General features: G+C 44.9%; 1 protein-coding gene across 8 annotated transcripts in view; it reads left to right on the top strand.

Moving 5' to 3' along the window:
* The window catches only part of PDZD2 (PDZ domain containing 2), a 192,568-nt gene that overhangs the window by 134,000 nt on the left and 34,215 nt on the right, over positions 1-24,353 (top strand). For 7 of the 8 annotated variants that reach the window (XM_072359491.1, XM_072359489.1, XM_072359490.1 and 4 more), the window contains 6 exons: positions 6,245-6,387; positions 7,396-7,528; positions 9,334-9,501; positions 20,495-20,606; positions 22,444-22,592; positions 23,064-23,183. In XM_072359491.1, coding sequence (XP_072215592.1) covers positions 6,245-6,387; positions 7,396-7,528; positions 9,334-9,501; positions 20,495-20,606; positions 22,444-22,592; positions 23,064-23,183 — 825 coding nt within the window. The remainder of the gene's footprint in view (positions 1-6,244; positions 6,388-7,395; positions 7,529-9,333; positions 9,502-20,494; positions 20,607-22,443; positions 22,593-23,063; positions 23,184-24,353) is intronic. The other variant, XM_072359493.1, reaches the window with a different exon arrangement.

Raw genomic sequence — 24,353 nt, 5'->3', positions numbered from 1 at the left:
GATGCCTGTTTTGTGTGTTTTAATGGTGAGCTTGTGTTTGGAGGAGGGTAGGATTTTGCTTTCCGCTGTTCTCCAGGCTTTATCCCATAGGATGCTTCTCTCTCCAGGGCAAGGTACTCACATTTCTGTTGAAGGATTTTAAGCCATTTGCCCAAACAAAAAAGAACCTGTTGAATCAGAAATGGAAGCTTAAATGGATTCACAGTTGCATCTGTGCTCTTGGATCTGACCTGTTTTGAGGACATGGAAAGTTCACATGGTCAACGTTGTATAATTCAGAATGAAGGCTATGAGTTTGACTTTTTCCTTCTCCATTCTCAAGTGTTTTAGGAGACACCCAGAGGCACCTTGTGGCTTGTGTCAACTGGAGACAGAAGCCTTCACTGATTCCAGTGTGTTAAGAAATATCTCCAGTGCTAGGAACTTTTCACAGGCGGTAGGGATGGGCAAAGAACTTGTGCCTTGGAATAACATAGCAGTAAAGGAATGTAGATGCTTTTCCTCCCCGTTTGATTTGTTTTGGAGTTGTTTAGCTTACTTGTTGTTAGCTTGCCCTTGGGTGAAAACCCAGGGCAGCAGATGAAAGCAGGAATCTTGCTGTTAGATCAGCTTTAACAACATCCTGGTAAGACCAGATGAAAACTATACTCATTATCCACTAATGAAATAATTGCTTTGTTAAGAATCTGCAAAAAATCAGATTTTGGCATGATTTTGTGATTGAGTCATTTGCACTACTGTGTCTGTGATGTCAGAGCGATGGCTTTTGACTGCATCTTGAGAGCAACACGTTTGAGCTAATCGACTGGCACGTGATCACCAAGGTTAATTCAGCAGCTGCCCATCTGCATCTGCCCCATGTCTGCTGGGGAATGGGATGGTGGGAGCAGGCAGCAGCATTTGACACAAGGCAGGCATCTGGGAGAAGAGCTTTTCATCTGTCCCAAATCATCGAGGGGTTCTGGGGAATGAGTGCTGCTGTTGGCAGTGCTTGGTAGTGCTGATGCCGATCTGAATGTGGTGCCCTGGTTGTGTGTTTTTATGTGGGAAATATTGCTGGTTTTCAGGTGTGTGCCGTCAGCACTTTGGTTGCCAGCTCCCATCCAACCTATTGTGGTCAGTTTTTCAAGATATAGATCTTAAAACTTTTTCTTAAGCCTCAAGTTTCCAAAAACAGCTTCTTGGCCAGCAAGGAGGAGTTTACTATTAGCTTCTGCTGCTGGGGTGGTCCTGTGAGGTCACCAGGTGGGGGCTGGTCCTGCATGGGCAGAAAAGCCCATCACGGTGCCAGCAAGGCAGGTAGGTGTCCCCTGGGCATGTTGGTAGATATCTACCTGGGATACAGGGTCTGGCAAGGTTGATGTGTGCATGTCTGGTGTGCTGACACACTGTTACTGCTGTTCTCAGGTTGGCTTATTCTGGGTTTTGCTTGAAAACTATTACTTATTTATGCAAAAATCCTTGCTGCTGTGACAGAAAGTGCTTTTTGTAGACAGCTATTTTACATTTTCCATTCTCCTATCTTCCTATTTAACTACTTACTGCATTTCTGTTTTCCATTTGTTTACACCTTGCTCCTGCCAAGCTTTTCTTTAATATAACATTTCAAAGCGATCTTTCCTTTGTATATTCAGATTTGCAACTTGTTGAACACCACACAGTAGAAATCAGTCAAGCCCCTTTTAAACTCCCCTGCAATTAGCTGGTGAAAGACGGGTGGTAAGAGCAGCTCTGACACATCTTATTTATTTATTTATTTTACACGCAGAGGGGAAAAATGTTCCTTTTTGTTTTATTAATGATGTGCTTATGAAATTGAGCGTTTGATGGTATTCACTTGGAGCAGGCATAACGCGAGCTTCCCCACATCTGTAGCAGGCTAGTTTGTTCCAGATGTAGGCTTGCTCTGAACAGAGGCTGCCTCGCGTACAATGGTGGAGAAAGGCAGCCTGCAGGGAGCAACTTGAGATGCCGGCTCGATTCTCTATTCTCATTTGCGGTCTCTTACATAAGATGACCCATTTTTTCTTGCTCACCATTAATCTGAGTGGAATATTCATACCATCTTAAAAAACATTTTAATTATTTGTAGCTTGTGCACTTTGATCATCTACAAGAGGAAAGATCTGATCCAAGGCACTGCCTGTTTGCCAGAGCCGAGTTAGGAGGAAAGTTGAGTCACCTAAGAGTGATGTAACTGCAGAGAATAAAAAACAGCCATTAGCCAAACTCAGCCTCTCTCACTTGACCGTTTGTGCTTCTTCTTGCTATAGGAATGTTCACAGAAGCAGTGTAAGTCTGAAAGGGACTTCAAAAGAAGGTCTGGGCTCATCTCTTTCTCTCTGCATCAGAATCACACACAGAGATCACAGAGAATGGTAGGGGTTGGAAAGGATCTCTTCAGATCATCTATTCCAACCCCCTGCTAAAGCAGGTTCTCTAGAGTACTTTTCACAGGAAGGCATCGAAGTGGCTACTGATTATCTCCAGAGAAGGAGAATCAATATCTTCTCTGGACAGCCTGTTCCAGTGCTCTGTCACTCCCAAAGTGAAGAAGTTCTTCTCATGTTTTCATGGAACTTTCTATGTTCCAGTTCACTCCCGCTGCCCCTTGTTCTGTCACTGGGCACCACCAAAGAGAGCCTGGCTCTTTTCAACCAACATTTTGGCCACAGCCCTTTAGATATTTTAAGTGTTGTTAGGGTTATAGAATCATGAAAGTTGGAAAAGCTGGATCTCAGCAGAACTAATATCGCCTTCCAGAAGATGGGGGGAAAATCTCTAAAAGAAATTTGGCTTCTCCTTCCTTTGATGGTTTCCAGAGTGAGTGTGGAAATCTCTGAGTGTGCCTCTAGGCTTTATCTCAGATGAACTGCATGGTTCTCTGTGGCTTGTGACATCGGCCCACCAGATCTAGCTCACCTTTCCACCTCGCTTCACAAGTGCTGAGCTTCTTTGTCTTTGCTTGAGTTTGTTTAAGGGTAGTTAAGGAGTATGGATTGCTCTCCTTATTCTTGAGAGTAGTGAGAAGAGGCTGTTGTTGATTCTTGCTGAGGGTATCTGCAGTCTGAAGTACCTCCCGGGACCCACAGCATTTCTCTGTACTGTGGGCATGAAATACTCTTTCACAGATTGCTCTGGATGGATGTGTGAAGATTTATTGTGTCACTCATGAACTAAACTATGGGGATTATTATGAATCATTTATAAATGAAGCTATGGGGATTTTTCTGAGCAGAGAGAAATGTTCGGTTGTTAGTAGGTATATGAAATTGGCAGCAACTGGTGTTGTGCAGCCCATCAGAGGAGGCCATTCTGCTGCTGAAGACGTCCTCTTCTGTGCAGGATTCAGAAGGCTTCAAGGACAGTGACATCAGACCTGCAGATGGCCAAATCTAACCACTGTTGGAGCTTTCCTTGGATGTCATGAGTCCCTAGAGCTGAGTGAATATGGCACAGTCTTAGCCCTTGTATGAAGTCTGAGTGAGCATGTAGACTTGTTGATCCTTTAAAAGATTTCAGAGTGGAAGGCATAGAGCGCATCACTCTGCTTTTTAAATTTTATTTAAAGCATTTAAGGCTTGTGCTGTTGAATGTGGGTTTCTCCAAGAACACAGGAAGACTGTTTTATAGTCAAATTTAAATGCATTTAAGAATCCTTGGCCTGGAGCTTTACTAGCAAAGCTCTCCTGTGATGCAGCCACGGAAGGTGGCTGATGGAAGCAGCAGCATTTCCCAGCTGGCAGTGGAGTGTCCCATGCTGCTCTGTACAGAAGTAGAGCTGCTATGTGGAGAGGGAAGGGGAACACCCTTCCCTGTGAAACACCCCCTTTCTCCAAGAAGTCTCACCCAAATGCTAGGAAATCTGCCTTTTGACTTTTAAAAAGTCAAAGATATGTAAGTATGTCTGGGGTTGACTGAACAGCTGTGGATGTTCTAAAAAGGGAGAGCAGTCAGTAGATGTGGTTCTGAGTGCCACTGACTTGTGATTTCAAAACAAGTGGAATAAATACGTTGTTGAGTATGTGCTGGGCTGAGGTGTTGTCTGCAGCACGGCTGTACTCTGCCATCCCCTCTCAGGTTGAGTAATGTGCTGATTTGCAGGTGGTTTTGATTTCAATGAGACTTGAAGGGGAATGAGAGCAACAGAGCCTCACCACTTGTTGCCGTGAAGTGTTGTGCCATATGAATGAGTATTTGAGGGTGGGTCAGTGGAGAGTGAATTTGGGTGTTTTTAGTATGTGATAGTGAGAAGTGCTGAGGATTGCAGGCTGGGTGCTGCATAGTATGGGCCTTTGCATAACCAGCATTCCAAAACGCTTTTGCAAGTCATTAGAAATAGTGTTATGACTGCATTGTTAGGCTTTATCAAAGAGTTTGCTTCTGAACTGGGTTTAACAAGTAGACAGCCAGAGTGGCATCCTGGATGGGCATCGTTCTGGTTGGGGGGAGGGAGGGGATGTGACACATCTGATGTTCGTTATGGGTGTGGGGCATATTATGGCAATAAAATCTCTCTGAGCATGGTCAGGCTTTGGCTTAGTTCTGATTTGTTTGTTTGTGTGGAGCACATAAGTACAACTGACTCTTGTCCCTGCATTTAACACGTTGTTTTGTCTGTCTTGGTAATCTGTCTCAAGGTGTTTGCTGTCCTTACATGCCCTGTTACTCAACTGGGACTGGGCTTTTATCAGTGCCTTCAGCATCCTAGTTAAACCTGCTGGGATATTGCTCATGTGCATTGCTGTCAAGCTAACAAATTACCCACAGGTGTCTACATTTCCAGGATCAAACTTTTGGCTTACCTCTCAAAACACCAGGTTGGTTTTTCCTGTTTCTCCTACCTGTGGTCTTGGGGCTGTATAACCTTTATCTCCTGTTTTTCTCTTTGTTCTTAGGTACTGGTTTAGGTACTCAAGATAATATTTTTCCTGTGTCTGTAAAACTCGTGTTGCATTGCATTTAAAAGTTTCAACATAGGTCCCCAGTGGCCAGGTTAAAGAAAAATAAAAATAAAGAGCACATTTTCTTCACTTAATATAGGCTCAGATAAACAGCGTTGGCCTAAAATCTGCAAGTCGCTGCCACAAACATTGGGTTCACTGATATATTTAGCAGTTCCATTCCTCGGAAACAAGCAGCGATTTCTATGCTCTTCACAGTTTGGCATGCAATTTTAATCATCTCCACTGCTTGGGTGTTTGTGTGCTGCGGGAACGTGTGCAGCACAGACCCAGTCAGAAATAGATGACCTGGTGCTGAGTGACTGTGGCAAGCAGCCTGAAATCACCGCCAAACTGTGCATTTTGCTGCCTTGCAAGCTTGGGAGCTTCCTGGGATTTCTCGTAATTCTGTTACTCTGATTCTTCCCCTCCCTCTGAGAGGGTCCTGGCAATTGCCTTTGCGTCTTGCTTGCTTGATTGTTTTTCTCTTTCCTTTCCTGTTCCGCTGATAGCGGCCTCTCCTATGTTTCCTTGTGCCCAGTCCTTCCAGTAGGGTGTATGGGAACTAGTCTCTTGTTTTGCATTTAGTATTGCTCCAGAGATTGTAAAGCTCTGATTTGGATTTTTAATCATAATATATATGTGTATGTATATATATAATAAAGCTTGTTACCTTGCTTATATTGAAAATTTATTCTTTGTGGTAGAAAATCCTTACATACAGTCCATACAACATCTGTCAAATAAGAAATATTTTATCAGCAGCTGATAATATGAGGCTGGCATTTTCTTCTCTGTGTTTCAAATGCTGCAAGCCCTCTGGAGGAGGAAACACTGCTGCATGCTGCAAGTCTGCTCCGCACTGGTATTCAAGGTGCCCCTTCAGTGGCATCTTGCTTCTCAGCTCCTCACTTGCTGCAAATCCTAGAGTTTTGGTGAAGGTTCTGGAGGCTGCTGTTGGCTGTGGGAAGGAGTGGAATGCAGAGCTGCAGCTCTGCATAGCTCAGAAAAGCTGCAAGTGGGTCTGCAAGGAAACCTATACACGCCGCGCCTGCTCTTTGCTGCCTCCTTTCTACCTTCTTTGCTTGGACCACAGTTAACAAGACAAAGCTCAGCAAAATAAAACAAAAAAATAACAATACATATATATATGTATATATATATGAAACAGCTATGTGGCTTGAGCTCTACAGATGTGTGGTGATGGGCAGCAAGGCTGTACGTCGCTCCCTTCTCTATCCTCCAGCCTTCTCTCAATGTCCAAATCCAAACTCAAGGACTCTCTGCCCATTTTCTCTCAGCGAGAAGGTTCCCGCATATGGAAGATGCGCATCCTGAAGGGGACGGATGGGCTGGGGATTCAGATAACAGGAGGCAGAGGCTCGAAGCGATCCCCACACAGCATCATCATCACCCACGTGGAGGAAGGAGGCTCGGCACACAGGTGAGCCAGCAGCAGAGCCATCAGGGTGTGACCCAGCATCTGTGGCCATTGCCAGGGTCAGGATTGGTGCAGGTCGTTTGTCCTAATGCTGTGGAGACCTGCATCACTCTGTAAAGGTTAAGAAGGCAAAATTTTAGCTTGAAAGCTCATTTTTGTGATTGAAGACCTCTCCCAGCCTGTTTAGTCCAAGGCAAAGACAGACAAAAGGCATGAATTTAGTGCAGGTCCATACCAGAGTCAGTATGCATGTGGACTTGCTGTGATTTACTTCCAGTACTCGATGGGAGCTTATAAGCAGGTGGAAGACCAACTTCTTATATGGTCCAATAGTGATAGGACATGGGGAAATGGCTTTAAACTAAAGGAGGGAAATTTAGGGTAGGTGCTAGGAGGAAATTCTTGGCTCAGAGGGCAGTGATGCCCTGGCACTGCTGCCCAGTGAGCTGTGGTGCCCCATCCCTGGAGGTGCTTACAGCTGAGTTGGATGGGGCCCTGGGCAGCCTGAGCTAGTAGCATGGGGCAGCCAGCCCATAGCAGGGAGTTGGTACTGGATGATCTTTAAGATTACTTCCAGTCCAAGCCATTCTGTGATTCTTGACCCCAGGTTCTTGATAATGGAACATAACCCAGTGAGCCTGATGGCTTGCAGGGCTTTTTTCCCTGTGCCCCTTTCCTATGGGGTCATCAATGGGCAAGGACAGGCTGTGCATCCTAGGGGATTGCTCACTCCCAGCCCTGCCTCTCTGATGGTGAAATGTGGGGCACACTGCTGCTTCCTATCCATCTCCAGTGGGGCACAAACAGGGTCTGAGAGCACTCATCCCTGCAGGCAGAGGGAAATGGCTCTGAGTATAGCAACAGTTTCCAGAGGGTGCCTTCCTGTGCTCCCTTTCTGGTCAAACCACGCTTCACCGATCAATGCAAATTTAACATCACCCAGGTCACATTTTACCCCACCAAAACCCTGCAGTGTGGCAGGAGCCCAATGTTCCCTCTCTGTTTTCACAGGGACGGCAGGCTGACGGCAGGCGATGAGCTCCTGATGATCAACGGGCAGTCGCTGGTGGGGCTGTCCCACCAGGATGCCGTGGCTCTCCTGCGCTCAGCTGCTGGCATGGTGCAGCTGGTGGTCGCCAGCAAGGTACAAGCAGCACACACTGTGTCCTCTCCCTGATGTTTCCTCAAGATCTGTCCTCCACACAGCACATTTTTGAGATGGAGGCACATGTTTGCATTTGCTCCCCTAGGTTTAATGCGGTGCTGCTGGGATTGTTATCAGTAGCTGCTGTAAATCTGTGGCAAATCAGCAGGGTATAGACTACAGTAGTGATTTGCTTGAATTGTCACTGTTGTTCAGTGTGCAAATGAGGCTGGGTTTAGTCATGCAGACATTACTTAAGTTTTGGCCAAAAAGCATTTTCTTAAAATATACGTAGGGTTCTAAATAAAGCAGGCTGTACTCAGCCTTGTCAGACGCTTGCCTGTGGAGCCTGTTATCTCTCTCTGAATCTGTGTGCTAGAGGTCTCCTGATGATGATCCCTTGGCTTGAATTCCTTATTTTGTCCTTGTTAATAGCTTGGAGCAAAGCTCTCACAGATAAAGTAGCATGAAATTTCAGGGGAATGAGAGTGGAATTCATTTATTGGGAGGGCTCTCAGTTTCGCTTTCAGAGATCAAGGGAATATTGCACAATATTTTTGCTTTGTTTAAGGAAATCCTCCCCACCCCAGTTTGTGCATTCCCCTAGACTGCAGCCTGGTACTCCCTGGCTTGGGCTGAGACCAGTTCCCAAAAGTGCTTAGAATCTCAGAAACGACAACATGACCACTGAGGTGGTAGAGGGTCCTCTGGAGCAGGAGGGGTGGCCACGGGGACCACACTTGTTATCCCAACCAACCTGGTGCAGATTTATATGAGCTTCATTTCTGGGTGCTCCTTTTGGCTTTCTAAAGAGGCTTTCTATTTCTCATCTTCGTCAAGAAGAGGCTCTGTTCCTCCATGTTAAAAGTGAAGAACCTGTAACTTCTCTAAAGTTTAATTTAGACAGTGAACTTCATTTAAGACCTTCTGTAGGCTCCCAGCATGATAGTAGCCCCACCAGTGTTTATTCTGGAAACAACATGCTTTGAACTTCAATAGGTACGTTTTGTACTTCATTTGTACAACTGGATTCTCTGCTAAAACGCAAGGCATTAGCCTGCATAGAACTGTCCTGAAAATTATTGGTTTGCTCATGGAGTGACTGCATCAAAATCATCCCTGTGAATAACCCTGCAGACTAAAATACCATGTAGAAAGGCAGATACAGGTGAAGTGTTCTCCAGCAGATTCTTTTGTCTGCTGTTTGTTGGTATGGGAAAGCAGCCCTACAGCTTGGCATGCTGAGCATTGCAAGCACAGGATTTCCTATGAAAGCAATAAAATGAGAGCCTGTCTTACAGCTGATGCACGTTTACCTCCCAGAACGCATGCCAAAGCCAGGGGAACATCTCCTGAAGCATCTGGACTGGATAGGTAGAGGCTTATGGGTTCAGTTCTCCCAAACAGCACTGTTGGTTTATTACCTTGGTGCATTTAGATAGACATATATGCGATGGGAGCACAGCGTGAGATTTGGGACACAGTGACATGAGTAATGAGCCTGCAAGCTCTGCGTCTGCTTCCCACAACTTCTAATGAACTCAGGCAGGGAGGAGCAGACTGCTGGGGGAGCACTTATTTTAAATTCTCTTTCATGAAATATGATTGTTTCAGATGTGTGTTGGCCTACGTTTACTCTGTGTGCATGTTAACACCAGAGCTGCTGCCAATAACTGGACCGTTACAGTTCAGGCACATGGAAACACATAAGGAGGGCGGACTGTTGGGACAGGTGAAATGGGGCAGAGTCAGCGTGGCTCTGGTGGGTTCATGTGATGTAACACATTTTGTTGTCTCTTGGGTAGGAATCCACCGAAGAGGATTTTCTGCAGTACCCATCTACCAGTTTGCCAGACTTGCTTAGCACTTGCTCAGTCCAAGACTCTGTCTGTTGCACTGACAATAAAGAAAACGAAGAGCCTGAAGAAGAAGATGTGAAGGGGGAGAGTGTGTGTCCTGAAACACTGGTCACTGTAAGTGTGGCTTTGGTGATGTTTTCACCTTCTCCCTCGATGCCTGCTTGCATCTGTCTCATTCTCCTCCAGCCTGGCGCAGATGGGACGGGGTCGTCAAACCCAGCCCTCTTTGCACAGAAGGTGGTTGGAAGCAGGGATGTTACCTACTACAGTGTCTGCTCTCTGTTCTGTGCTGTAGCAAAGCATGGGCAGCAGGAGCTCTTGTGTGCTACAAGCCATGCGACAGTCATGGTGTTTCCTTTCTCCCATCTGTTGGGTGTTTTTTTTGCCCTTTCTGGTGCTTTTGTTGGAACCAATGGGATGCCTCTTGCAGCACCTACGTGGCACCGTACTCTCCTCTCTGCTCCTTTTGTAACCAAACTTATTTAACAGTCTACTGTCCAGTTCTTCAAGGCTTCATTTGCTCTGCTCAGCTGATGCCAACGGATGCTTTTTGAGGGGAGGAATCTGAATTTCTGGCTATGAACTATAACTGAAGGTCTACTGAGTAAATGCTGTCAGTTGATAATCTCACCCTCATTCCCTCCAGGGCTGCATTAAGCAGAGATTAAGTGGATTATTGTTATTTATTTGTAATGAAGCAGCTCTCTGAAGCTTCATCACTATCCTGGGCCTCTGTTGTATTGTACAAATGCAAAATAAAATGATGTTCTCAACTCTAAAGAGCTTACAGGCTCGTTTTCAGGCATGAGAAAGCATGTGGATTCAATTGAAGCTTTTCTCTTTGTGATTTTTTTCTTCTTCTCTCCCTCCCACCCCCTTTCTGCAGCAGTAGTAATAAACCTCTGAAACCTTTGGGTGTCTCAGATGTGATGTCTAGCTTGGTGATTTGGTTGTGTATCCTTACACTTTTACAGCTTCATGCTACGATCTGCCTAATGCTGGTGTTCCCTTCATATTTGCATGTTATCTCTGCTTTGAGTCTATGCTTATAGCGGTCTCCTCTCTCAAGCATTTCTTCAGTACGACAAGTTTTGTTTTCTTGTTAGTGATGTCTGCACAGTCTTCTCTCCCATGTGCCAGGTTGCTGTTCTGTGGGGAGAAAGGGAAAAGCAAAAAATCAGGGATGCTCAGTGCTGATGACGTGGTAGCGTTCCTGTGCAAACTCAAGTGGGCATCTCAGCTTTCTTTTAGCTTCAGAAATTCTCTGTGTTTTATTTCAAGATCTGGTAGTTTTTCTTAAGCTTATGGCTCAGCAAAGCTTTAACCTAAAAATCAAAAGTTAATTATACATAGCTTCGGGATGCAGTTCCCTGGCATTCCAGCAAATCTTTCTGCACACGCTACCAATGGCATTTCATATGCTCATGGCTTTCCAGGGAAGATTCTGTGTGTTTTTTATCGAAGGCACTTTTGAGATGTCATTGTAATTTCCCAATTAACATAATTAGGAGAAGCTTTGAGGTCACTGAGGTACACAGCGCTGTGAAGACCCAGCTGGATAAGCTCAGTGTAGCCCTCCAGCCTGTACTTGAGCTTGTGTCCTGCCCTAAGGTCTGTGCTGAAGCTGCTGGGTGGCTTTGGAGTTTTGGTTTGCCTGCCTGGCATTGGTACCTCTGATGGCAATGGATCAGAGCTTTTGTAATGAATCAGTGAGGGCTGGAGGGAAAACCATAGGAATCTGAGTATAGTAAATGTGTTGGAAGAATGGCAGGAATATTTTTTGTCTCCTTTATTTCTTTCCTTTTTTCTTTTTTAATTGAGGAGGATGTAATTCAGAGGAATATACGCATGCTGAATTACTGGTGGCTCTTGTGCTTTCAGTTTTGCTGCACATGAAATTTTTCCTCTTCTAATCCAGCATGTGCATGTGGATGCCTTTGCATTCCCTGTGTAAGTGCTGTGTCAGCCTCAGGAGTGCAGGCACAGCTCTGCAGCTTGGCGTGGGCAGTCCACGCAGCACAGACCCCCAGGCTCTCTCTGCAGTTTGATCCATCATCCTCACACAGCCTGCCAGGATGGCCGGATTGGACTGTGGGAAGGTAAAGGTATATGAGAAAGATGAGCTCACACGTGGCTTTTCTCTGTCTGGCAAGGTGGGGAGAATTTCTCACAGCAAGGCTTTGATGCTGGTTTGAAGGTCAGCACGAGCATGAAGCATCGTATTATTTAAAACAAAAAGAAAGCAAACACAAAAGCATACCTGTATGGTTATGCATTGTGTAAGTGTAAGTATATATCTATGCATGTATATATATTCATATGTATATACACTTAATTGTAAACTGCTTTACAAATTATTGTTCTGTGCTGCTCCCACTCCCTTGATGATAATCACGTGTGTTCTCTTTCTCTCATACATTCCACATATTGGTACTGTATATCACTATTGCTGATGGTTAAAGCAGGAACTAGGTTAGAACTAAGGAACTAAGCATTTTTTTATCAGTACGGATGTAATGATTTTAGTGTTCCAGAGGGATTGGCACTGAGGTCTGGGCAGCTTCACTGAGGCTTAGGTCTCGGTTTTAGCGTCAGACCTCTTAGATTTGAGGCCAGTTCTCAGTCTGGATCTGCACGTAAGTTGTCTTTGTCGCTGATGGCTGCACACCTCTGACAAGAGATCAGTGAATGTTCTTGTTTACTGTGCAGGGTATTGCAGACACTTGAAGGGTTACTGTCAGGTGTTGGGTGACCAACTAGCAAAATTAATTACTGTCAGATGACGTTTCACTGTTGCTAGGAGGCATTACTTTTGGAGTGACCTACTTATATTCCTGATGGACCTACTGCAAGTACAGCAGCACCTGGCTGCTCATAAGCTGACCCAGGCTCAGCACTTGGGCTTGGGTGGATGAACTTCACCTCTGGGGGCTCTGCAGTGACTGCCTGTGGGTGGGAGGCCACTGTGCAGCTGCCAGTCTCCTGGTGAGGTTACCAATGAAGTTATGTTTGAATTCAAAGGAGTATAGAGGTATTGCCCAGCGGAAAATGAAATTGCTTGGAACTGAGATACAATTTCTAACCTTTTCCTTGTAAATATTCAGAACTCGATGGGACCAGGCTCTGAGCAATGTGGTCTAAGTTATCTCTGCTTTGAGAGGGTGGCTGGACCGAGGTCTCCCAAAAGCCCTGTGCAACTTGACTTGTTCTATGATTCCATGAAAATTAAGAAGGGAAATCCTTTCGAGGTGCTGGATCAACATTCTCCCTGTCAGCAGGTTCTCCAGAACCTTAAGTTCTGTTCCAGTGTGTTCAGCGGGGAAATATAATCTGAGCTACTCAACTGCTTTAGGACACAGCAGAAGAGTTTTGTGACATTTGGAAACCGTAATCAAAGAGAAATATTGCCTGTAAGGCTTAACAAAAAGTCCATTTTTTGTATTTTATTAATTAAAAGTGTCACAGTAGAGTTTAAATTGAGCTCTGTTTTTACAGTCTGTTTAATTTGAAACATCCCTTAAAGTTGTAACTTTAATAAAACTTGTGCTGCCAGACAGAAAAATGATTGCATTAATATCTTTAAAGTGCATTTATCTCAGAAGTGGTTTGGCCAAAACGTTTCTGAACTTTAGGTATGAAATACTGGGCCACAGAGTCAAGTTGTATTACATTGTCCTGAGTCACTTTGGGGTTTTTAAGCTCTTACCCCAAATCCCTGTTTTGCCTTGTGCAATTGACACTGCTGTTTTAAGATGTCATTATTTATGTCCAAGTGAAATAGGAGATGGGGTAATATTTGCCTCTGATAATCTTTTTTTAATTCTAATTCATTTTTCTTAGCATTTCTCTTGCTTGAAATTGCTTCTATTTGTCACTGTAATGCTGGATGGCAGAGCAACATGGGAAATGAGCTCTAAACAGAAGGCAGGTCTGCCAAGAATTTGCAAAGTGTCTGATGAATCTGGGACGTTTTGGGTCCCTTGGCAGAGGCACATTCCATTCTTAGCTGCTTCAAAAGCTTTTAGCCTTTGTTTGTGGTGGTACTGTGTGGTTCAATATATGATGATCCGTGTATTTTCATTCTGAAGTGTTCTGCTTCAGCAGGCAGCTTTGTGTTAATGGGCTGGATGAGAAATTCCAAGAAATTATTAATTACAAGCAGAGGGGACTGCCTTGGGAGGGCTGGGTCTGCAGTAACTGGAGGCAGGGAGGAAGGCTGGGGACTGCTCCTCTGGGCTGCACTGAATCTTACTCTCCTTGCGATGTGTGCAGCCGGGACTCACTGAGCAAGTAACAGTGACTGAATGCCTTTGGTTAAAGGTTTATTGCAGGAGCTGCAGGAGCTTCCTTGTCTCTGTCAAAGCACACTTACCTGTTGTTGTATTTTTATGGTTTTTTTTTTTGTTGTTGTTGTTTTGTTTGTTTGTTTGTTTTTGCAAGTTATGCTCCAAAAACCTACTTTGCGAAGTGCATTTGTTTGCCCACCCTGCCTGCTTTTATTTTTCATCTGCCATAAGACTGGTTGGTTGTGTTCTGTTGCAAGCCTTTCTATCTTACTAGGGAATCCATGTGTAATTACCTCTAGCCATGCAAGCATAATAAGGAAGAGGATAACAATGCCATAAGTTTAAAAACACTCTTGGGGTCAAAAGTTCTTCTGGAAACACTGGGAGAGAATTTCAGAGAAAGCATTAGCATTGAAAAGGAGCAGGAAGCATAACTCAACAATTAAGTGTGTGCAGAGCATGGGGAGGGACCCTCATTACCAAGAGGACTCGAGTGTTAGCTCCCACTAGGGCACTGCATCCTTGGAAGGGTTTGCTGAGACATGACTCATCCTCAGACAGGATTGCATGGCTGGAAAAGAGGGAAGCAGCTTTTGCTGTCAGAAATCTGCTCTGCACAGAAATGCATTGCCCAGGCTGGATGAAGTGTGGCCCTTGTGCTACAGATGGGCTAAATAACTCCTTGGGCATGGAGCTCCTGCCCTGCTGGGGATGCTACATTTGCTGAGGCCTAGAAGCACTGTACTCGTGCAGGTACAGCCTTGTCCTTGTGGTGCTGAGCTCGTTCAGTGCCTTTCACTCGTGGTATGGTGTAACACCTGCTCTGGGTCCTGTGGTGACTGCAGAGGACCAGTGAATGGCAAGTTGTTGGAGTGAGTGTAGGTGGGAATTTGGGCAGGAGGAAATTACAAAGTATTAGGGGACTAGCTCTTGTTTGTTTCATGTGGTTGTTCCACATGAGTGTTAACAAGACAGTATTCCAAAGAGTGCACAGAATCACTGAACTGTAGTTGGAACGGACCTGTAGAGATCCACTAGTCCATCCCCTGCTGAAGCAGGTTCCCTACAGCAAGTGGCACAGGTAGGCATCCACATGGGTTCCTGTAGACTTGATGCACACTACAAGCAATGAGCCATCTCCTGATGCTTGGGCTGGGTGGGAGATAACCTTTTGACTGGACCGTAAATATCAGTGCAGACAATGCACAGAGTGGTTCCTCTTCGGCGTGATGAGTTTGAAAGCCAAGTCAGCAAAGTGATCAAAATGTGAGTTTATCTACAGTACAGGTTCCACATGCTCTTAGTTTTTGTGAATGAGGGCTTTTCCCATAAAGCAGCGGATAGAGTACAGCCTGTCTCTCCTTGGGCTGTTTGGATAGCTGCCCGGTTTTGAAGGAGATGAACCGCCTTTAGCAAGCTAAAAATATCCCCCTCGTGGCACTGGGACAAGGAGATGCTGTCACAGCCGTGCAGTTCACATACATTAACAGAAAGATGATAAAGGCTCCAGGATTTGAGTTAGTGTGAATGTCGTATCATCGCATCTGCAGCTTGTTTGTCTGAGCATGCACACAGCCCGGCCTCGTTGGGCTCTGTTAAAACATATTCTAGATGCACTGTGTCTGAATAAATGCAGCCTGTATAATATATGAGGCTTCAGTCCTTGATTCAGGTATAAAATACACTTTATGCTTATATATTCTGTATCCTCTCGTGTAGTTAGGGTGATATTAACAGCTGAAATCCAGAGCTCCCCATCATCTCTGCCGTGGGAATGCTCTCTGCAGCTGTGGGTTGACTTCGGTGTAAGGGAGGTCTCACATCATTCTCAGGAGAGTTATTTATTTTCAGCATTGTTTATGGCTTGCTTTATCCCTCACTGCAAGTAAAAGGGTTGTCATTAAAAACAAGAAAAAAAAGCAGCAGAGTGCTGTTTGCCATGATGTATAGGCTCCGAATTTGTGCTAGGCCATGAGCTGAGCGTTTATTAAAGAAAATAACAGAGGAGCAGAACCAGCTTTCACACAGCTTGAGATCCATTTTTGTCTCCTCTGTTTACCAGAGCCAGTCTTCAGGGACTTCGCTGCAGCGCATGGAGACATCTCGTGGGCATGGAACACACTGCACGCAATCCTCTCATCCTCACTGATGTGTGGTGGGGAAAAAGGATAAAGCATAAAAAAGAAAGCAGCAGCGATCCATTTCTGCTCCATTTCAGAAATGTATGAATTTGATTTCCTTCAGCTTAGATGATTTTTGTAGTGAAAATTGTAATATATTGCAGAAGAACGCTAGTCTGGTCCAAAAAGGATTTAGCTGGGAGCGTCTTACTGCTTCCAAGGCATGTGCTGACTGTGATATCTGTTTCTTGGAAAATTCAGTCGTGTTAGCTGTTTCCTGCATTTCTTTTAAAAGTTTGTCTTTTCAAAACGTTATTATTAATTTTAGCAACCATCTGGGAACCTGAAACTGAAATCTCCTTTGCTTAACTGCAGCCCTAGCCATAAGTATAATGTAGCAATCGGAGTGCCTGTGGAGCTGACGTGGTTGGGATCCACACACATCAAGAACCTGCCCGCATCCTTTGGGCATGGTCAGCGTGTTCTTCTCCTGGTGTCAAAACTCATTGGGCTGGGAGTTGGAACATGTCATACAAAACGAGCACTCTGGGAGATAAAAGCAGCTGAGCTCTGCCATGGTGTGCTTCCATTCTGTGTGCGGAGGGTGCGTGGGCAAGCACTGCTGCTGGCTTTGTGCTGGTGAGTGCCATCTTGGTGTGTGACAACTTTATAGACTGTGTGAAGTGTAATAGAAATAACTGTCAGAGTTCTGCGCTGACTGAGGCTGACAGTAATGCCCTTTCTAGCATCTGCTGCATTACAGCAAAGGCTTAGGCTGGTTTTTGAACACAGGGATTTGTTAGAGTGACTGGCCAGGCATTCTTCGAGACCGCTTTAAAGGCTTTTGTTCTGTTTATTTATCATTTCCACCTATTCAGAAAATAGGGCAGTTCCAGTTCTTGAATGATTATCACGCTTCCTGATCTCTTTGCAGCACATGAAGCAGTGGTTTCCAGCAGATGCTTTGCTGTTAGGTAATGGCTGCTGCAATTCCCACACCCTTCCTCGGGCAGGAGGAAGCCCAGGCTGTGCCTGCTGGTACCAACATGGTCCTTACCAAGAATGCTGCAGGTAGCCCAAATCTAAGTCAGTGCCATCTCTCATGAAACCTGCCATAGCACTGGGCGAGAAACTGGGGCATCAGGTTCTTCTGAAGTTAAAAGCTGGCACAGAAGTGATGCTCCCCCTCTTCTCCTCCCTCCCTGGCTCTGTTGGGTAGCTGCATTCATACTTTGCTCCAGAAGCTATGAAATCTGGGTTTAATTATTCCTGGTGAGCGTCATAGTCCAGCTGAATATAATTCCTCCTCTGGCTGGGACTGGGGCATAGGAGGGTACTCATGTGATGCAGCCCAGAATGCAGGACCCAGAATGGGTCCTGACTGGTCCTCGTCCTTCCAGGCTTTGTGCGTGCAACAGAACCAGAGCAATGCTGACCAGGACTAGAAAATCTGCATCCTCTGCATTGTTCGCAGTGCTAATTCCAGTAGCTTACAGTCCTGGTCTTTGTCATTTACCTGGGAGATGGACTCAACTAAATGGGAAAAGAACTAATTTAAAAGGGAAGGCGCTTTGCTTTTTGTGCAAGGTGAAAGGGCTTGCAGAGCACTCTGCCTACAGTGCATTTGAGGCTTAAAGCACGCTGTGCATCTCAGAGCAATAAATAATGGCACAGATAGCTGCAGCAACTAGATGTTATAACAGGTTTTCAAGGATAAAGCTCCGCAATTTTAGGAAAGGCTTTAGGGCACCCACTGATCTCATGGGAGCAACAGGACTTTCTGCAGGGGCCGGATGAAGCCAGGTGTGCAGTGAGTGCTTTGCAGCATTCTCAGATGAGGCTGGTGCTGATGGGGAAGCCAGCAGCCGAGGAGCTCAGCAACAGCAGCAGTGAAGCAGTTTGCTTATTAAATTGTGTCGTCCCACGTGTGCTGCCTTGTTTCTGTAAATCAGCGACGATTGCCAAGCTGTTTGTGGTTAAACAATGCAGATTCTCATAATCCAGCTCCTCATCTTGCCTCATTAAGGGCTTGGTCACACTGGAGTTCTGCCCAAGTGAGGGCTCTGGGGGCAGTTGTTGGTCCTGGTTCAGTGCCAGCACCGTGTGTTCATGATGGCACTGTTTCCTTTGAAATCAATTGAGATGTCACCATCACTTGATCCCGGAGCTACTTAATGAACTGGCGAGATGGGCTCTATTTTTAGATCTCCCTCAAACTATGAGTGCTAAAGCTCTGCTTGTCCTCAGCGCTGAGACAGCATCAGGCAGGATTTATAGCTTTTGTTTAATAAGAGGCGTGCAGAACTGAAATAGAGAGCTCCATTTCCTTGAAAGGGAGGCAAATTAAAATGGCATGGCAGTGCCTTGAGACAGTAGAGCAATAGATTCACTTGTGGCCAGGAGGATAAGGTGGAGCTGGGCTTTTCTTGTCTCAGTTACAGCACAACCGAAGATTACAGACGCATGGCTGCCGGGAGCTCTCACAAGCATTGCAGATTGGATTTCTGAGTGTCTTCTGAGAAGGATAAAACTCTTGGTGGTTTATTAGAGAACCTCAGCGACTTGAAAAGCATCCACTTCATTGTGAATGACTTTCCTTAGAAGTTTATGAATCGTGTCAGAGAAGTTTGGTTTGTTTTTTTTTTTGCTAAAATAAGAAATAAATGGAGACATAGGTAATTTAGATGTTTCAGTCTTACTGTAATCTGAAGCCAAATTGGATAAAATGCAATCTCAGGAAGCCAGGGATGTCTTGAGTCTCTCCCTGGTGTTTGCACCTGCCTCAGGTTGAACATGCAGGGCATGTGCTTGCAGGCTTCAGGACTGCATGGAGATGAGAAGAGGTGGGATGTAATGGTTTGATGCAGGTGGCAGCTGACCTCTATTCTTCCTCTCACCCTGCAAATGGAAATGTGTGGAGTTGCACAGTGCATCTATACTTGCTTCTCTTGTGCAGTCAATAGCAAGAAAGATGCAAACCAACCCAAACCCCATCTAGTAGGAATGAGGAGTGTGCCAACGAGTCATTCCTGAGATCTGGCTCAGGACAGGAATCGGCCACAGCGGTGATGGTTTCAGAGTCTGCACGTAGGTTGCTGCAGGCTAACATGATTTTTTCCCCATACTCTGAGTTGAAGGAAGCACTCTGGGAGATCTGTGGCCTCACTGAGTCTAAGTGCCATGTGTCCATGCATGCTACTGGAACAAACAAGCCACACGCTTCCAACACCAGTTTGGATTGTACCCAGCTCCAGGAAAGTGAGATTGGGTCCCTCTGTGTCTGTTCGGGTGGATAAACCCCACATGTCCTGGCCTGCTGAATTCAGGGCTGCATCTTTGCAGTGTGGGGACAGTTCTGAAGAAGAAGCAGGAGGACACTGCAGTGAGTTTCATGACTGGGGAGACACAGGAAGAGCATCAGAAAACCCAGATAGGATGAAGCTCACTTCATAAGGATGGGCAAAGATTGAGTGGTGCGTTTGCCCATGAATATAAATTGTGCTTTTCCATTAAATGTGCAGAGTGCAGTTGTCTGCACACATGGCCCAGCTCCCACTCAGTCAGGTCAGCAGAGCTGCAGTCAGGCAGCATTATGTCTGCAGGATGGAGGCAAAACGCCACCTCGCTTAAGTGTTCTGTCTTGTTTTTGTCTGTGGTTTGGGTTTCTTGGATTTCATTTACTTGTTTTTACGTTTTTTTCTGGAGTGATGCCTTACCAAGATGACCAATTGTCAGTTCTGGTTGTATCGGTGTCATTATTTTCTTCTTTAGAGGAATTCTGTTACATGAAGCTTGTGAGCTACAAGCCATTTGGTACCAGAAGTGGATTCTGAGGCTGTTGCTGCAATGCCTTGAAAAATCAACAAGAAATAGATGGTGTGCAGAAATCATGTGTAGCTGCTAATATTGAACGGGGAGGGATAAAAGCCAAAGGCAAACAGCAGTTGCCATTTCAGCATTATCTGCCAGTTTTATCTTTTTTCCTGAAGTTTCTACCCTCTGCACGGTAATCACAAGGTATAGACTGCAGAAGATAAGCTTTGGTTTTCTTGGTTTTGGGAGGAGAGGGATGGGGTAATGGGAAGTAGGATCTGAGGGAAACTGTGCCAATTGTAAGCTGTAATAATGGAAGTAAAAAATAGGAGTATTTGGTGGTTTTGGGGGGATTCTTTACAAACCGACTTGCAGCAGTTAATATAATACATTGAACGTCGAATAGGACTGGTAAGTGTTTGTATTGAAAGTTTTGCCATCCTTGCCATGAGCCTTCTAAAATCATGCAGATGTGTGACGGGTAATGGGTTGAAAATGTAGAGGAACTGGTGTGTGCACAATTAAAGTGATCATCTCTATAAGGATGTGGTGGTTCTGGAAATGTACTGAGCTGAAAAGATTCCAATAAAAGCTACACTAAAAGCTTGTTAAAGTGCATATGGAAGTCCCTGAATGAGCTGGTGCTGGGGAGGCACTGGAGTGGTACCCTCTGGAGGCTGCCTGCCCACACCAAGCTGTAGGCAAACCCATTGGTAAAAAATATCCATAGCTTCCAAGGATATTGCTGATGATTACTTATAGGTACTAGCTTCATCCTGTGACATCTCTGTGACGTGTAGTGGAATTTTTTTGTCACTTAATAAAAATGAGAGGAATTCCGTCAGCTCCACTGCTTTACAAGTAAATCATATTTTCTTACTTTTTGAGGTGGTGGAAACTGAGAAATCCGAAGATGCAGCTTCAGCAGAAGTGTCCAAGGGAAACAACCAGAGCCCAGCTCTGGGAAGTGGCATACTGAAATACAGAAGTCGATCCCAAGGTAATGCTGCGTTGATAAAAGGCAGCAGTCAGAGAGGTTTTATGCTGTATATTTCTTTTAACTCCCTAAAATAAGGTAGGTTTTCTTTGCTTTGGACACTGCAGTAGTTTAATCTGGAAGGAAAATTTGAACTGCTAAATGTTTGCATTCTGCCTCCTGAGTTGAACTGTTGTACTGACAGAAAGATGAAACAAAATTTTGTAAGCTTCTTTTTTTTTGGGCTTTCTCTCCACCTCTTCTTTTTTTCCTTTCCTTTAAAACATCTACATTCCATACCTATTTCCATATAGTTTGATTTAATGGGCTGGGATGGAGGAGGTCTCTCCAAGTGTCATCACCAACATGTCACTGTTATGGCACTCCACATTTTTGCACTGTACACAATTCTTAGCATTTATCTGTGTGCAGACCTCAACCAAATTCTCATCCCCTATGCTCTATGAGGAACCAACCCTCCAGTGTTCACTCTCATTTCCATTTGCTCTGATGCTTTTAGCATCCACTGGGCAGCTGCCCTGCCTGCAGTTCCTGTGGCTGAGTATTGGTGGCCCACCGGGGTCCAGCCCAGAGCATCCCTCAGCCTTGGATGCCGCATGGGAATGGAAACTGTGTTCAGAAATGGGGAACAAATCACAGATATGAAACTTCTCCTAGAAGAATAGTGGTGTAGGTGACAAGGAAGGGTAAGTGGTGAGTGCCCAGAGGGCTTGAGAGTGAAAGAAATACCAAAACATTGGTTCTTAGCAAGGTAGGTGTCCTGAGTATGTTTAGCAGAGGCATGCCTGGCAAGAAAAATAGCAGTAATTTCACATCCCAAAGCAGAGAGTGGGATTAAATGGCACTCTGGGTGGCAGGTACAAATTCTGCCTATGGATGCAGTGGTAAAACTCCAATGCTTAGTGAAAACAAGCTCTGTGATTGCTCCCTTCCTAGCGCTCACACAGTGCTCTGGCCAAGAGGGGCTGGCAGAAAACAGGTTTGGGGCTCTCCTGGGCGAATTTGCTGTGAGATCCCTCAGCCCATGGCTTTAGAGCTCAGTTTAAAAGCAAGGCAGAGAAGAGGAAAGGGAAGCAGAGCTGCTCCCTTCTGTGGCAGCTTCAAGTTAGATTGGTTTGTAAAATCCAACTCACGTGAATTTTGCTGGTCTTGATTTTTTATCTGTCAGACAGAGGAAACTGCAGAGATAAATATGCAGGAAATGCTGGGACTGAGTCCCAGGGAAAATGAGAATGGGAGGAGGGCTGGTTGAGGAGCAGGGAGTCCGGAGGCTGACCACAGGCTGTCCTGCAGGACAAGTCATTCTGCTTCCAACATGGACCTTGTATTCTTCTTCTATTAAAGACAGCTAGAATCACAGCCAGAAGGAAAGAAAATAGCATTTATTTGGCACATTTATCCTTTTTTCCCTTCCAGAAAAATTTCCCTCAAAGTGACATGACATCTCCAGAAATGAATACAGCTACAGTGTCAGGTCTTTTAATTTTAAATAAATGAAATAGGCTCAGGAGCTTGGTGCACATGCAAGTGACATTGGGGGAGAACAGCTGAATTTATTCTCTGTCCCTGAGCTACTTGCTCAGTTATCTGCTCTTCCCTAACACCACACCTGACAGCACTGAGGAGTTCAGCAACAGAAAGATGGCACAAAAGCTGTGACAGCAGAAGGATTTTCAGTTGAGGATCATCGAACTTAGCTTATAAGTGCCTGGATGGGTGCAGCAAGCATTGTTTTAAGGCATTTCTAAGCTAAGGTTTTCAGGAGATGATTATTGCGTGCTGGCAAGAAGGTGAAGCAGCTCTGAGATATTTGTGAGATGCTTCTCTGTTTTTTCCCTAGGTGCTGGATCCCGCTTAGAGTCTGTGGGAGAGGATGATGAGCTGATGGTAGAAAATGGTGAATCCAGCTATGAGATAGCAGTGAAATACTCCCGGGGTGGAAGGAAGCACTCCCTGCCTCAGCAGCTGGAGTCGGCAGGAGCTCGACAGGTGAGTGCAAAACCTGAGTGTAAGCATGGCCAGGATGAGAAGCGTTGGCCACCTATGGAAAACTTCCTTCCAGGTCTTTGTGCTGTGGTCTGGCCCTGAATTGGATGCCATGAGGTGCAGCTCCGGAGATCTGAGCACTTAAAAAAATCCTACTTCTCTTAATTCTAATGACTTAATGATGTAGGCACTCTTTATTTTATTTTTAGCAGATAAAGAATTCAGTATACCCTTAATCTTTTTAATTTAAATAGTGACTGGTACATTACGGATTAATCCTTCTGTGTGAAATGGGGGAAAATTATGGCAGAGTTCAACTTCACGGTAACAAGCCAGGATTTCATCCTTTGAATGCTCATCTGAGTATATCTATTAAGATCCCCACTCCTTCGCAATGCACAGATTTCTCCTGGTGTGACATACCAGTGCCTGTGCTACACAGTCAGCCATGTCCCTTGTTTGCTTGTTTGCCAGGAGTACCACATTGTGAAGAAGTCCACCCGTTCCTTCAGTGCTGCCCAGGTGGAATCTCCATGGAGACTGACCCAGCCGTCCATCATCTCTAACATTGTCCTGATGAAAGGGCAAGGCAAGGTAAGGATGTCTGCATGTGTCTGGTTTCTCTCGTGTGGCAGGAGGCATTGCCAAGATAACTCCTGCCCTTAGCAGCTGCGAGGAGCTGGTTTTTGCTCTCAGAGGTAGCGCAGTAACAATAACAAACCCCATTTTGAAATGTAAATGATGAAGTTTCACGTGCAAAATACAGAGCAAACAATATTTGTGTCATACAGTCAGTGTGGAGTGGCTTTCGTTCTGATTTGGTGCATCTGGTCATTACTGAGATATCGAATACTGAAAGTGGATCTATAAATATGCATGTGTGTGTGAAGCTACGGCAACTACAGAAGAGTACCTGTTTGCGTGCATATTTATGGACAAGTGTGTTATATCTCTGAGGAGTCTGGATACATTATAATAAAGAAAATTACTGTAATTAAGTGTTAAACCCCAGAATAGGTTTCTGGTTGGTTGTTTATCTGCGAGCACTGAATTCTAAGGGTCACAGAGTCCTTTTTCTTTCTCCAGTAATGTGTTTGCGCTTTTTTGAGGTACCAGCTGGCTGAATACTCAGGGAATAAAAAGGCATTATATTCAGTGTGTATTGTTTTCCCTAACCCAGTCCACGCTCTCACTTAAATATGCTAAAAACATGCATTTTCCTTTCTGAAATACTATTTAAATTCATCAGATGGATGTGTTTTGGACTCAAAAGCCTTGTTTTGACTTTCAATTCAAGTACAAAACAAATTCTTTTTAGTGCTTTAAGTCTGGGAAAGAGTTAGAAGCAGTGGCTTCTCTGGTTAGGTGGATGCAGTTGCTGTAACTCCCTGTTCTGAGTCCTTTTCAGTGAGGTTGCCTAGTGAGTACTGGTTATTTCTCTCCTCCTTATTTTTGACCCTGTTTTTTGCATAAGAGTTGTCTTATCTCTCCCTGTGCCATAAGCCATCCTTATCTGCTGTGCTGCAGCTAGCTCCAAGCTGGTAGCATGAAGCCGTAGTCATCATGAGCTGCCTCAACAAACCACTGTTTCAGGTGTCTTCCACATTTGGAACCATTATTTGTGTTAGAATAACTGCTGCCTATGATTTGTACAAAAGCATTTGCATTTTTATCTCTGTGTGGACCTGGGACTTGGAAAGTATTTCCGTGCAGCACGTGCCCTCATTTTCTCACTGCTGGGCGGAATCTCTATGGAGTGTTTTT

Source organism: Excalfactoria chinensis, chromosome Z (genome assembly GCF_039878825.1).
Source record: "Excalfactoria chinensis isolate bCotChi1 chromosome Z, bCotChi1.hap2, whole genome shotgun sequence".
Classification (NCBI taxonomy): domain Eukaryota; kingdom Metazoa; phylum Chordata; class Aves; order Galliformes; family Phasianidae; genus Excalfactoria; species Excalfactoria chinensis.
This window is presented reverse-complemented; position numbering and strand designations above follow the sequence as displayed.